We start from the raw sequence: 14,999 nt of genomic DNA, 5'->3' as shown, positions 1-14,999 counted from the left end.
GTGTTGATAGATTTTCCCCTGACTTCCCCCTTCTCTGAAAAGAAAAAAGTTACTTCACCCCTTCCTGCATGCCCACTCAGCTAGTCCAAAGAGAATTGCATTGAAGAGGCTCCTTTATGAGCAGAAAGGCAATGAGAAATGGAGCAGGAAAGGTCAAAATCCAATGACAAAAATGACTCTGAAATAAAGAAAAGTATCTTTAAGCAAATAAAGCGTACATTCTGCAGAGACTTTTAAAACCCCAAATAAAAGTTTAAGACTTTTTGTTTCAATTTCAGGTTTATTTTCAAACTACACAGAAGGCAGCCAAATAGGGGTTATTTTTAACCTGAAAGGAGAGAAGCGGAAAGGCAAGAGCACTTTTAATGCAAGGGTACTTAAGAAACAATACCTCTGTATTTGTCCCCTGGTAAAGAGAAGAAAAAGTAGCGATTTTGATATCCACTCCCACCCTATTCTTGCCCTCAGGAAGCTCTTAAGAGAGTCCCTTAATATTTTTTTTTCTCTCTCTCTTTTTCGTATATATAACCACATGAGAATATGTAAACGTGTTAGGCTGGCAGAACTTTGCTGGAGGCTTGCAAAGTCCATTGCAAGCAGAGGAACTTCAAAGAGTTCTTGTCTGCGCTCAGGAGCTCAAAAGTTGGTGCTTTACTCAAATGTGTTATAATCAGTAGAAAAGCCTCTGTAATCAGGATGCCTCAGTGCAAGAAGTACACAAAGTAAATGACAAAAAACAGAAATATGCCTTTGCTCACTGTTTATGAAGATGACATATTACTGTGGAAACTTGAGCAGCACGAGTTGTCAAAATTAAATATAATAAAGGCAGCTTTGTAGGAAAGGAGCTCAAATCATGCGAGTGCCACAACATAAAAATGGATTCCCACCTCCACAACTTGTATGTGCCTGGAAACAGCTTAAAAGACAAATTCATGAAGCGATTTTTCAAACACCTTCTGTATATTTTCACTAGGAACTGAAATGTCTTTTTATTGTAGAATTTCATCGACAGAAGAAGCATGACTAGTTTACCATAAGGTATTTTGACTTTATTAAGAGTACTGAGCAGTCTTAGTGAGATTTACTCAGAATAAAAAACAGTACATGAATAGGCTTAAGGTTATATAAAAATGCATACATCACCTAAACTGTGTACTTTTTTATATACAACTGAAACAGGACTGACAACAGGTTTATGGGGTGAGAGGTAGTCATTTTAAAGTATGATGTTACTAAATCCCACAACAGTCTGTTTTCTGTACGTACAGATACATAATTTTCTATTTCTATGCCAAGTTCTGGTTATTTACTTTCAAATCCACTCTAGTACAGATTATCTACAAAAGACTCAATGCACCGCCTAAGACTCAACCAAGGGGCTAAAGCTGTGCAGAGCCCCAGAGCAAGCCACTTGCACTGAGGTTAATTGCACCCTTACAGATAATGTACAAGCTTGAGCTGCTGTTCAGCATCCTCTTTCTCATCTGCACTCCCTGTACCTGTACAAATATCCATTCTCTTCCAGGCCATAGACCACTGCAGCCTTTGGACCAGATCTTTGACCGTCTCCTTGATCCAGATGCTTCAACTGCTTTTTCAGTCACAACATAGCCTAAACGCTGAAGCAACCAGCTGTGAAGTGATTCCCTAGTATACAGAAAACCTCAACCCCTTCAGAGATCCCAAACAAGGAAGGGATCGGACAGAAAACTGTCAGAGGTGGGGTTAAGATGAAAGAGGCATGGACACAGTAACACTGCATCGTGACAACCTTCAACTTCTAGAACATCGGGTTGATGACACAAAGTCAAATTCAGAGTAAACTTGAAAATGCCTTACTCTGTGGGGCACCTAAGCCCCTGACTGGTTTCAGCTTCAAGAAGTGTGCCTTCTACGCATCTGAAAACATAGCCTTCCAGGGGATACCTATTTGCAGAACTGCAGCTGAAGATACAGCTCTTTCTCTGAGGTGCAGTGACCGATTTCCAGGCAGTAAAAACTGGAATACAATGCTGGGTACTCCACAGGCTTCTAAAACTGGAAGTAGTATACACCAGGGGCTGGCAACCTATGATTCACAAACCAGACCCAGCCCACTGCTCAGTTTTATCCAACCCATGAAGCTGTAATATCAATGATAATTCAGTGGTGGCTTTCAGCATTGGAAGGAATCAGTGGCAATTCAGTGGCAGGGGGATGCAGTGATAGCAACTGGGTGCATCCCCAGTGGCCAGTCTGTGAGGCTAAGAGCTTCCCCCTCCCTCCCCACACCGAACCCTGAACATCTGTTCCATTGACTCCTGCTCTAACTTATTGCACTTTGAGGAAAATGCAGTAAGTTAGAGCACTTCCTCCAGGGGCTTTTTGAATGTCTGTACTTAGCCATAATAGCAGGCTAGTCAGAGGTGTAACATAGGAAGAACACACCCAGGGAAGTCCTCTCCTATGCTTCCCCCCACCTCCATCCCCCATACCTTACATGATACAGCATGTAGGAGGAGCAGCAAGCACCCCAACCCTTTTTCCTTTTTTTTTTTTTTTTAACCGCTGAAGCCCAGGTTGAGAGGGCAACAAAAATATTGATTTTAGTAGCAAAAAATGGGGTCAATTCTTCCCAAACCTGCAGCCAACTCCACTGGCAGGCCACAAAACTATGATTCCCAGAATTCCTTGCACTGCATGACACACACTGCCTGTGCCAGCTGCATCTTGCAACTAGAAGGTAAAAGTGGAGCATGACACAAGAGGGTAGAGTGCTCCTCCTTCCCATCCTTCTGGCACCCCTCCCCTTAGGCAGTACCCAGGGCACATGTCCTGCTTGACCAACCCACATTATGCTACTGGGGCTAATGAATTTTGCTGAGAAACCAGAGTATTTTGCTTGGGCATAGCTCTGCATGAACACGTATGAAAGTGACTACATTGCTGCTGGTTCAGGAAGAAAACAAAAGTAGTATGTCAGGTTTTTGGTTGTAGCTGTGTTGGTCTAAGGATATAGGCCTGAACAAGGGTGATTGCACCTGAAAGCTTGCAAAGAACTTTTTTTCCAGCTACTCAGTTGGTCTAACAAAAGACATCACATCAACCCAAAGAACCTTGCCTGCCAAAGTAGTAGGTCAGCATTTACACAGGGCCAGGCTGCGTCCTACTGCTCCCTCCCAGCAGATTCAGCAGGCCAGCACCTCATGCTGTATGAATACATGGAGGGGATCAATCAATCAATCTGGGACCAATTATTCAAATTTAGGACAGAAGTTTCATTTTAGGGGATGCTATGGGGACACTGAGGGCCAAGCCCTAATGTTCAGGGTTGTCCTGAAAAATTCAGAATGATTTGTTATTTCAGTCTAAGGCCAACTGAAAAATAAGACACCTCCTGGGGAGAGCCAATGAAAAATGAACATCAGAATTTAGATCAAGCCAGCCATTTTTTGCCTAGTCTAACTTCATAAACATCTGTACAGATCAGCATTTGAATCAACCTAACCCTAGTTAGGTCAATTTAAGTATAATATCTCCACGTAGCCTAAATAAACAGGGGTTGCAAGTCATGCAGGGCATTTATAGACATGCTCCAGGACTGAGTGGGGGTCACTTTAATTAAAACAGCTCCAAGAGCCGCTCTAATTAAAACACCTGGAGTGTCATGTGTATCAGTGTCCCCATGGTAAAATATGCTGACGGGGCACTTTAACTAAAGCTCATCGAACTTTTCTGTGCGGGGATGCCGATACATGTAATGCTGGAGTCTGCTGGAGCATAGTAATAACCACGCTCCAGCAGACTCAAATAATCGAGTCTCCTCTGACATACTGCAGTTACAGTGTATCAGAGCAGCCTTCCTGCATGTGAATAGGCACCCATTGATTCTGTATTCCTGGCCCTAATGGTACTTGGTTATCAAGGGATGAACATATGTAGACTCACTTTTCAATTCTTGGAATGGGCTGTGTATACAGTTGTATGCCATAAAGATCCTAAGACACCCAGTGAAGGGTGGAGTGCTTATGAACCCAGTAAAGAAATTGAAATCTCTCACAAGTCTACACTTCTTTGTCTTGAAAATCATGGATACAGAATATAAAGTAGTAATAAATTCTACAAGTTATGGAAACAATTAAAGAGATGCTCTTCACTGCTTATAAAGATATACTTTTTAATTAGACAGTGGCTTCCCTTCCCCCTGTTGCATGGAGAATAGGATCTCAGGCAAGAGATTTGAACCACAGATAAAATCAGGGTTTTCCCAGCAATTGTAACCTCACCATACACTATATATTTAGGAAACACCCAGATGAGGCACCAGACCACTGGCCCCTTCCTCTCTGCAGGGGATATAGCAGATGGAGCTTTTATGGCCTTCTGATAATATCTGGGACTCTGGATTTTTTCCTTATTTTCTATCTTGTTACATTGGTGATTAATTCCCCTTTGTTCTGCCCCTCCTCTGCCACCACAACTCAGAAGCTGTCCTGCACCACTCACTCTCTCTGCTGTACTTCTCACCCTGCTATCACCAGCCAACCTCTATTCTTCTTTTCATAGATTTCATAGACATTTGGGCTGGAAGGGACCCTGGAGGATCATCGAGTCCAGCCTCCTGCCCCTGCCCCTTCTAGCTCCCTCTTCCTCAGTTCTCTTTATATTGCTACAATCCCTTTCTCTCTTGTTTAATCACTCCCGTGTCTCCCAAGCAACCACAAAAAAAAATAAAAATAAAAAAAAAATCTCAAACTATTTGCAACCTAAATAAAAGAAATATCTACATAATAGGACAGGGAGTTGGTATGTAATGTGTCTGCCATCACCAGGATCACCTTGTTCCTATGTATGTACTATAACTTATTATTTGCATTAGAGTAATACCTAGAGGTCCAAGCTCAGCCTTGTACATATACAAACACAGGAGGCAGCCTTTGTCTCATTTGTAGCAATGACTACATCTTCCTCTTTGTACAGCACCTAGCAAAATGCGGCCCCAATTTTGACCAGGACTTTTGTGCATTTCATATCACAAAAACAGACACTGTTAGGAAATAAAAGCTGCTATGGAATAAAGGATTTTTTTTTTATTTTTTACAGTTTATATTTTGTGCCCTTTAATACCATTTGATACCACATAGCAAAATTAATTAATTTTTAAACAGTTTTGTTCTCCAGTATTTTTTTAGATTACATACTCAAGCTAGTGACAAGCCTTGGTTAATACATTATCTTTACAACTTCTACCAAAGCAGTTTAGGACTTGATAAATAGAACAAATTTATTCTTTTCAGAAAAAATATAAAACTCAGAAAAAATCTGTTTCTACCTCTGCAGTATGAAATTTGTCACTAATCATTTTAAACTATGCCCTTTTATGCTTCTTCTGTCTCTTTTAGCTTTCTGTGCAGTTCTTTGATGTAACAAAGACAGTTTCAGACAAGATTTCAGTTCATCTGTAAAAAAAAGCTTTAAGTCTTGAGGCAAAATGCAGTGTATTTAAAATTTATACACTCCATAATGCCTTTGTTCTGAACTTGAACAACCTGCAAAACTTCTCTGCTTTCCCTTGCCTTCCGACTCTAAGATCATTTGTTCTCCCAGTTTCAGCTTATTATTATGCAACAGTGACTTTAACTGGTGCTTCCATCATTTAACTACATGCACAGTCATGGCTGACCCTTTCTGATCAATTGCCAATCCATACAGGTTTGACTGATAAAAGAGCCAATTAGATTTAAGCAAATTAAGGGACATCACCAATGTCAACCACTTATTAAACTGAATGCTGAATTCCATGCATACAAAACACTAATGCACTAAGTCCCATTAAGAGTTGAAACCCTAACCCCATTAGTAACTCTGGACCACTACGGGCTAAGGGTCAAAAGAAAGTTTCGTATTTATAGATTAACATTTGAATTCAGTTTTTATTTTTTTTACATTTCTTTTTAAGCACTCTTGAACTTGCATTGCAATTCTAGCCAAAAACTTAGATAAAATATATTCTTTAGTTCTAAGAGATTTTTTTAAGCTCTGAGTTTTAGCAGTACAACTCATTTTAACATTTTGAGTAAACTCAAAGGACTCCTACTAAATCATACCTTCCCTTCAGGAGTTGTTAGGCTAAAATCCTTGACAGCATTTGGTTTATTAATGCACAACCCATTTCAAACAAAAATGAAACACAACAATGACATGTTCGATCAGGGCTGTCCAACAAGTGGCCCATGGCCCGCATGCAGCCGTTAGGCTCCCAGTCCAGACATCACTCCCCCCATTGCTCTCCTAATGCTCCTGCCAGAGTCTCCAGGCTCCTCTCACTCCACCAGCTTCAGCAGCCTGCCTCGACCTGCAGAGGCAAGGTAGGTGAGCACAGCCTGCAAAGCCAAGGGATTCCATGGCCATTGGGCTTTGGGGGACTTACGGGGCTTCCATGTAGTGGTACAGGGATGTCTACCATGTAGCGCAGTGGAGGCAACCCACATTGCACAGTGTGCAGCCCTGGGGGGGGGGGGTCAGTGGCTCCCAGCCACTCAGGAGCTGGACATCCCTGGATTAGATGAAAATTGGCAAAGAAACCATAAAAAGTGACTTTTTTATTAGCACTGATTTTTTTTGTGACTTTTGAGACTTAATCCTCAGTTTTCCTCTACCTTTCTGCCTGATTTATTGTCCTTTTGATCATTCTCTACAATATATTCCCCACAGTGCCTATTTTTGGACAGCAGAGTTTTTCTGTGCTCCTGGAAAAGTTAAGGCTACATCTTTTCACTCAGAGGGCTATAAATTAATCTTTATATATTAGGTCTCAACCCCTCATGCTACTAAATACTATAGCAACTTGTGGAGGGAAACCTTTTCAAGGGACCACACTCCCTTACTAGGCAATGTTCTCTCTGGAGATACCCTACCCTCAATTCAAGACCCTTCAAATGTGTTAGCACTCCAAATGTTGCACCTTTCCTACAACGACCATTAGTGTAGTCACTTAGGGGCCTTGTCACATGTTCACTTGCAACAGCTGCAAATCACTGGAATGTAGTGACCTATTAAAGTTAGTACATGTTAGGAAATAACTGTCATCTGAAAGACAATAACTTTGCAGTGCCACAAGGGCACTTATCACATGTAACCTCCTTCCATTTTAACTGCACTTAGAAACTGCCTTGTCGCACAAGACACTTAGCACATGTTTTATTTAGATTGCAGTAAGCATTACCATACTGTTAGAACATGTTCTGAGTGGTCACAAGGTAATGTTTACTAGGATCTCAAACTGTGATGTGCAGCATTGTGCAGGACCTCACTGGGCCCAGTTCAAAACTTCAGTACAGTGCTAAATCTGGGAACTTTTTTTTTTTAATTATAGTTGGACACTGATACCTTTTTTAATTTCCTCGATCAGAAACTATGACTATTGAAAGACAATTAACAGAGACAAATCATGTATTTAGTTCATATGAACTATATGCAAGTATCAATAAGACCAGTATTTGGCTCCTGATTTGTTATGCATAATCATGCCAAGTTAAATCCTGGGTGAGCAAAATTCCATGGAGTCAAGGGGTAAAAGGCAAAGGTCCAGTAGATTGTAGTGGGGCCAGAATTCTAGCAGTGCTAATGTTGCCTGAGTAACAGCACAGGATGTGGCCCACTGTAAAATAACGATTGTACTCAGAATATACCATTATGGGTTAGAATGTTATTGCACTCAAGAGTCATTATAATAAAACATAATGAAAAGGTAAATATGGATTATAGAATGTCCTATATATATCAGTCCTTTCCTCATATGCACTGGTTCATTTATTATTCATTTCAGTATGGATCACAGTCCAATGGACAATGGTATGGAAGATTTCTTTAATAACTCTCAGTGCTAATTTAATTCTACTTAAACACACATATTCTAGTGAATGCCACATGCTTTTCAGCATGATTTTATGTGTAAATCAGGGTAATATGTTTTCAGATCATTAAGTATAAGGAAGCATGAACTAAAACCTATTTAATCAATGAGGTATTGCTTTTAAACTACCGCAAGGTCATAAAAAAGATAATTTCAAAGCTATAAGTTTCCTAATTGTAATCAACAACAATCTAATGATGAAAGAAAGTATATCCTAATGGCTATCATAAACTTGTGCACATCCTTGCCTATCTTTAAAGATCCAGAATCTTTTCATCTGGTAAAACTGTCAGGACCAACTTTCTGATTCTCAGACGCAAAATTGAACAATGAGACAGAGATCAGACATACTAGTGGATTGCTTCAGTTAGCAATGTATCTCAGATTTGGTTTATTATAAAACAACATTTCTGTTTCTTAGCAATTGTTTCTTAACAGCCAACAATCAGAACTATTTGGAACAGTCTATGACTTGTTTGCTCAATAATTATCCATATACAATTGAAAATTTTCCTGTATTTTTCTTCATTGTCCAAATTTATTTTCTGCAATTTTTCCCTCAAATAGTTCTTGGCCAGTACAATTTCTGCAACACATTGTGGTGAGTTTTATTTAGTATCTGAACTATGTTAGCTAATGTTGACCGGACATGAAGGTCAAATGGCATTATTCCTGTTCCCTGACTGCATTTGTATAGTAAGTAGGAATAGTTTGCTCTTGGGTTGAAAATTTACTTTTAAGAATGTGCACTTAAGTCACAAATTCTACTAACATTCCTGCTAGAAAATTCAGCCACTAGAATATTCATGAAAAGAGAACACAAATAGAGCTGGTGGTTACTCAAGTTTTCATTTCAATGAATATTCACATACATGTATTTATTCAGCTCTGACCCTTGCTTATTTCAAACCTTTCTTAAGACAACTACCAAAATTCCAAGTAGTTCCTTGCTTTAATAGGGAACCCCTACCTTCTAAGAGGCTCCTGTATATTTAAGGATGACATCCCAGGGTAAAGGCCACATCTCCGCCAGGGAGTATATAAGAGGCATGACCACAGGATCCAGGCAGTGAGGGAGGAAGCAGCATAGAAGCAAATCAGGCAGAATCACAAGCAGGTAAGACCTGAAGGCAAACCAGGTCCTGTGAAACTGTGGTGCAGGCAAGTCAGGCCCCTAGGGTGGGCTAGGCCTGAGGGGCTGCTGTGTGGGCAAGCTAAGCACAAAGGGCTGCTCTGCAGAGAGTAAATATTAGTCATCCCTCTCCCCAAGTGCACTGATGGCCTGTAACCATTCGAAGAACAAAGTGTGGCAGGAAAGATCACAGTCTGAGAGAGCAAGCCAAATTTATCTCCTCTAGACTCTCTCTAGAGGGCACTAGTATATCCTAGGGCTACAGCACAAGGGCATTCACAATTTGGCGCATTGGCTGGTAAGGCAGTCAGGGAAGCAACCCCCTCTTTAAGGAAAGATTGAAGAACTTAAAACAAGGACCCTAGGACTGGAGAAATGGAATCTGTATTAAAGATGCTTGCCCAGCAACAAGCCGATAAAATGGTGCAATGGAAGCAGAAAATGGAGGAAGCACAAAAGAATCAACAGGGATGGTTGCAAGTAATCCAGAGGCATAAGGTCAGGACAGGGGGGATGTTAAAGATGCAACTACACCAAGTAGAGACATACCATACACTACTGACAAAACAGCAGAAGCTGATCAAATAGATCATGGCTTAGAAACTAGAGGGGTCAATGCCAGAGACTGTGTGGAAAGAGCTTAGTAATTTTACACCTGAAAAGCTGATCTGAAAAGATAATCTGGAGACTTTCCTTGAGGCCTTCAAACTGGTAGCAATGGCTACCCAGTGGAGTAAAGACATTTGGGCCCCTGAATGGGGATGCTACTGATGAAGGAAACAAGCAGCGTTCAAAGCCCTGCCCTTTGATGATGCCAGGGACTATGAGAAGGTGAACGTGGTTATACTGGCCTTGCTAAAGATTTCTGAAGAAACATACTGGCAAAAATCCTGTTCCCCAAAAACCAGGGACAACAAAAGACCCTTACTATTGAACCAGATGCTCCAAAATGATGCCTGGAATGGCTCCACCCAGAAGCGAGAACAGCTGGAGAGGTAGAGCAAACAATACTAGAGCAATTCATTTGGGATTTGGGAACTACTAATAGAGAATGACTGAGAAGCAGTATTTGGAAGAAGGGGCATGACAGTTCTTCTGAGGATGGATGCTTTTTCTTGTTTATTTCCTTTTGGTGCTTACTAATTTTCTGTTCCTTTTTGGGGAATCAAACCCTAAAGGATAATAGCTCAACTTATCAATGGGAGGTAAAGGAGTAGGATGTATGGGAGGTGGACCCTTGCAAAAGGACCCAGTCAGGAAACCCATTGTAGAGATCTGATCACAGCAACATAGAAATCAGGTGCAGCCTCATATCTTTCAAGATTATATTAAAGTTGCAGAGGGCAAAGTGTAGTGGATGACTATGAACTGTGGCTGTCCAGTGCTCAGGGGATGCCAGTGCAGGTATGCTATGTCACCTGTGGACAGCCAGGACTTATGCTCAGATAAGGGTCAAGATGACTATGGAAGGGTAAACCCATGAAATATCAGTGTGTTTGGTAGATGGACAGCCTTACCTAGTCTTGCTGGAAAGAGACTGTCCTAGTTTCAAGGAGCTCCTAAGGAGGATCTTTGGAGAAGACCCCCAGAGAGCCCCAGAGCAAGGGGAGGATGGGGAAAACCCATAAAATAAAGCCCAAAGGGGGGTGCCCCTGAAAAACAAACTAAAGGCCTCATAGAGCAAGGACAAGTAGATGAGGCAGAGGGGCCAAGATAGGAGGAAGAGGGAGCAGAGTCTAACCCATCTGCATGAAGAACAATAGGACCCAGAGGTAAGGATGTGAGAAATATCATCAACCAGAGTCAATTAAGGATTGAGCAGTTAAGACAGCAGTCAACTTTAACAAAACCTAAAAGGAGCATTTAGCAAAACTCAATGGGGAGGTGCAACAACCACAAGTGATGCAGATCTACCCCTGATTTGAAGTACACAAGGATTTGTTATTCTACATTGATATAGTCAGTATCTGGGGAAGAGAGAGAGCAACTTGTAGTCCAAAAAATGTATAGGAGGGTACTGATGAAAATAGCTCACAAGTTGCATATGGGGACAAGACCAAAGAACAGTTGCTATTGAAGCTTTTTTGGCATGGCATTCATACAGATGTAGCCAGATTCTGCAAGTCCTCCCCAGCCTGCCAGCTTGGGGCCCCTGGGAAATCCCCAGTGGCCGCACGTATTCTGATGTCAGAACTGCCCTTTGAGCAGGTCACAATAGGCATCATGGGTCCCATAGAAAAGAGTGCTGCAGGGTACCAATGGACTATGGTTTCATAGTCCTACTGGACTATGAAACCAGTTATCCAGAAGTGGTTCCAATGCAAGCAGTTACAGCTCCTAAGACTGTGAGGAAACTATTAACGTTTTTCACAAGGGTTGACTAACTAAGGGAAATACTGTCCAACCAGTAGGCTTGTGCAAAGTGGCTAGTATTTGCTTCAGATTCAGATTCAGCTGATTCGGGGACAGTGATTCAAGTCAGTGATTCGAATCACTGTCCTGAATCAATTTGACTGAATCTAATTCAGAGATTCAGCCACTGCCAAATCAGCCAAATCTCTGAACTGAACAAGCCCTATCCTCTACCCGCTCTCCCAGCCCATGAATGGCTGCCCCCAGCCCCAGTATCCTGTCACTTAAAAATAAAAAAAGCCCCCCACTCACTGGTTCCTGGCAGATGGGTGGGTGATCCCTGCTGCCCCCCATTGCCCTGCACTGCATGGGGGAGGGCTCTGCCACAAGCCCCCAGAGGTCCCAACAGCTACTGCAGCAGCCGGTGAGTGAAGGGCTTTTTTCCCCCCCCCCAAAGCACCAGGATGCTGGGGCTGGGCCGGGCAGGACAGTCATTGACAGGGCTGAGAGAGTGGGTGAGGGTCAAGGGGCACTCAGGGGGGCTAGGGGAGCAGGCAGGGGATGGGGCCTGGTGGAGGTCCCCCCATGGTCCCCTTCCTCTTCCTCCAGCCTGGCCCCCTACTAACCAGCACAGAATCCAGGTCCACTTTCTGTGGCAGCGAGTGGCAACTGCCTGAACCTCTGAATCTTTTCCAAATCAATTTGGAGGCTTTGAATTGATTTGGACCTTTTAACTGGTCTCCCAATTCAATTTAGATTCAGAGATTCAGCCTCCAAAATTGAATCAAATCTCCTCCGAATCGAATCAGCAACCAAACCTTTGCACAGCCCTACCAACCAGGGCAGCAATTTTACATCAAAGGTCATATGAGAATTAGCAAAAGAGAACTTGTAGGAAGCTCAAGGGAGGCAAGAAGACTCCTACAATAGACAAGCCTGGGACCAGTAGTTTGAAGTGGGGGTTAGGGTCTTAACACTACTCCCTGATCAGGAATCAAAATTGCTGGCCCAATGGCAAGGGCCTTATGAAGTCATTAGGTGAATAGGGCCTGTGGATTATGAAATCAGATTACCTGGGGGGAAAAAGCAAAGACAAACATACCATGTGAACATGTTAAAACCATAGAAAGAGAAAGAGGCATTGTTAGTTATTCTGTATCCGAAGGACCCAGAGCTAGGCCCCACCCTGGATAAGACATGAGCAAACCTACAGTGACACTGGGGGACCAATTAATAGCCTTTCAAAGGAAACAAGCCAAAATTTTGGTAAGGGAATAATATTTAAGGATTATCTTTATGAAGAAGCCTGCATATGCAAGGGTTGGGACTATTAAACTGAGACAGTTTGAGGAAGAGTGGTGAGAAAGGGTGGGAGACAGATACTACAGAAACTAAAGGAGCCACGCCAGCTGCACCCACATGGCCCAAGGCACCATATTGGAATACAGCACAACACTGGCCCAGCCCAGCAGTATGTCAAGGACTCAGGGTTGAGCAGGAGCTACACCACCTGCTTCAGATACACCCAATATGGTGAGGCCTAAAGTGGCATGTGGGAACTCAGCATGGCACTGGTGCCCATGCCCCTATAAGGCACCAGCCTGGCAGGGCCTGGATATCCCATAGCTCCTGGCCCTCTTCCTCTTGAACTTTACCTGAGCTTTGACTCACTGGGCGCAGGGTCAGAGCGGGAAGCAAACAGCCTCACCATGCAGAAGCCTGGTCAGGAGCTAGGTGCCCCCTGTCTTGGAGCTTACACTGGGGGCTGGCAGGCAGAAGAGGCAGGGCCAGCTGAGGAGGGGAAGGGAATACCTCCTGCTGCTGTTCCTGCAGCTGGCTGGCTTGGGGGAAGGGTGCGAGGCACCAAAAGCCAAGGTAACTGTGGGATAGATACAATTCTCCTTCAGAGGAGCAGCCACAGGCCAGGTAAAATCATTTCTTGGGCTGGATCCAGCCTGTGGGCTGTATTTTGCCCATCCTTGAGCTATCACATGGCTGGGAGAGCAAGTCAAGTTCCTCTCTGCCAGAGGGCAGTAGTATGGCCAAGAGCTACAGGTTGAGGGTGGTCACACTTACCTAACATAAATCAGCAATAAATTAAGTCTAGCTACCACAATTTATAGAGCTAGCTCAGTATATAGCTTAATCTATTTTGTACCTGTAAGAAAAAAACTCTTAATTACATATCCAGTAGATACTGCTCTTGTATATAGCATACAAATTCTATACAACATCACATTACATGCTGTGTGCAAGTGCATGTACATATCTTCTGTTTAGTTTTTTTATATTCGACTGGCATAGTCAAGAGCCACTAACAAAAAAAAAGACTACAAGAAATGTCATGCATGCAATCTTTGTTCACTACGTATCTGCTTCTGTTTTCATAACTTAAAGAGCTTTAAAATTAAACAATACAGTCATACTAAACACTGAAAAGAACAAATTTTGTAATAAAAACTGCTGATTATGAACATGTTGCTCTGAACTTCAAGTAAGGTCTTGCAGTAACAAATAATGCGATTGGTAGAATATGTGAAAATTTGTTACATTCAGAGAAATGATACTTTTTTCATACTTACCCCCTGGTGGCATAACTATTTTTACAGGATCACTTATCAAGCTGCCTTGGCTATTAGAAGCATTTACTTGTACCATGTAGTTGGAAAATGGAATCAGTCCTCTAATGGGCACCCATACGTTGAAGTCTTTGCTGTTGTATAAGATCTGTGTGCCATTTATAATAGTGTAATTAGCATTACCTGTCAAGAAAAAAAGGAGGGAGGAAGGAGGGGAGAGCAAAAGTTAGCTTTTGTATCTATTGCAATTTTCTGTTCTTTAAGAATCAAGTCCCACTATTATTGCTGTCAATGGGATTTTTGCTATTAATTTCAACAAGAGCAAGACTGAATCTCTATTTGAACATTTAATGTTATACCCCATCTAAATATGAATTAAGTGGTAATTCTCACAAGCAGCAGCCTCAGTTCTTCATTGAGTTCATTGGAAAAAGCAAATGTGACAGATACGCCATTTAAGAATTTTCTCCTATGTATATGAAAATCCCAGCTTCCATTTTTTGTTGTCTAACTTTCATATGCATTTGGTGAAACTACACACCACAAAACTTGAAGCATTTCTTCAGACACTGCCTTCTCTAGCACTTTCAGGATCTTTAATTTAATCCTCACGTACACTGTGTTACAAACTATATCATATCTGTGTTCTTCCTTTGCAGCCCCATCCAGATATAGCTTAATATGAACTCTGATTTGGATAGTCTTGCAATTATTTTGTAGTTCATTTAACTTGCAGACATTGGTGTTTGCTGTTAGCCATACAATAGTGATGCACAGGGGGAAAATAGGGCAAAATGAAACCATTCTGTAGCTAAAGTAATATAAATATAAATCCTCTTGTTATAATTCAGAATAATTTAGGGTTTTTACTCTTTATTGAAATCCAAGTTCAGCTTGAGTTACACTATGAAATGCCATTGAACAACAGTACAACATTCGGCCAGTTACTGCACACTGGCCATGTAAGGCAGAAAACCTCCTAGAGCAGTACAACAAGACTAAAGACCCAGCCACAGCAAAAGCTTTGAGTGACAACCTG

General features: G+C 42.0%; 1 protein-coding gene across 1 annotated transcript in view; it reads right to left on the bottom strand.

Annotated features, from left to right (window-relative positions):
- USH2A (usherin) overlaps window positions 1-14,999 on the bottom strand; it is a 653,616-nt gene that overhangs the window by 245,083 nt on the left and 393,534 nt on the right. The window contains exon 37 of the mRNA XM_090031530.1: window positions 13,964-14,143. Coding sequence (XP_089887656.1) covers window positions 13,964-14,143 — 180 coding nt within the window. The remainder of the gene's footprint in view (window positions 1-13,963; window positions 14,144-14,999) is intronic.

This window comes from Crocodylus siamensis, chromosome 1, assembly GCF_052110815.1.
Source record: "Crocodylus siamensis isolate JL-2025a chromosome 1, ASM5211081v1, whole genome shotgun sequence".
Classification (NCBI taxonomy): Eukaryota; Metazoa; Chordata; order Crocodylia; family Crocodylidae; genus Crocodylus; species Crocodylus siamensis.
This window is presented reverse-complemented; position numbering and strand designations above follow the sequence as displayed.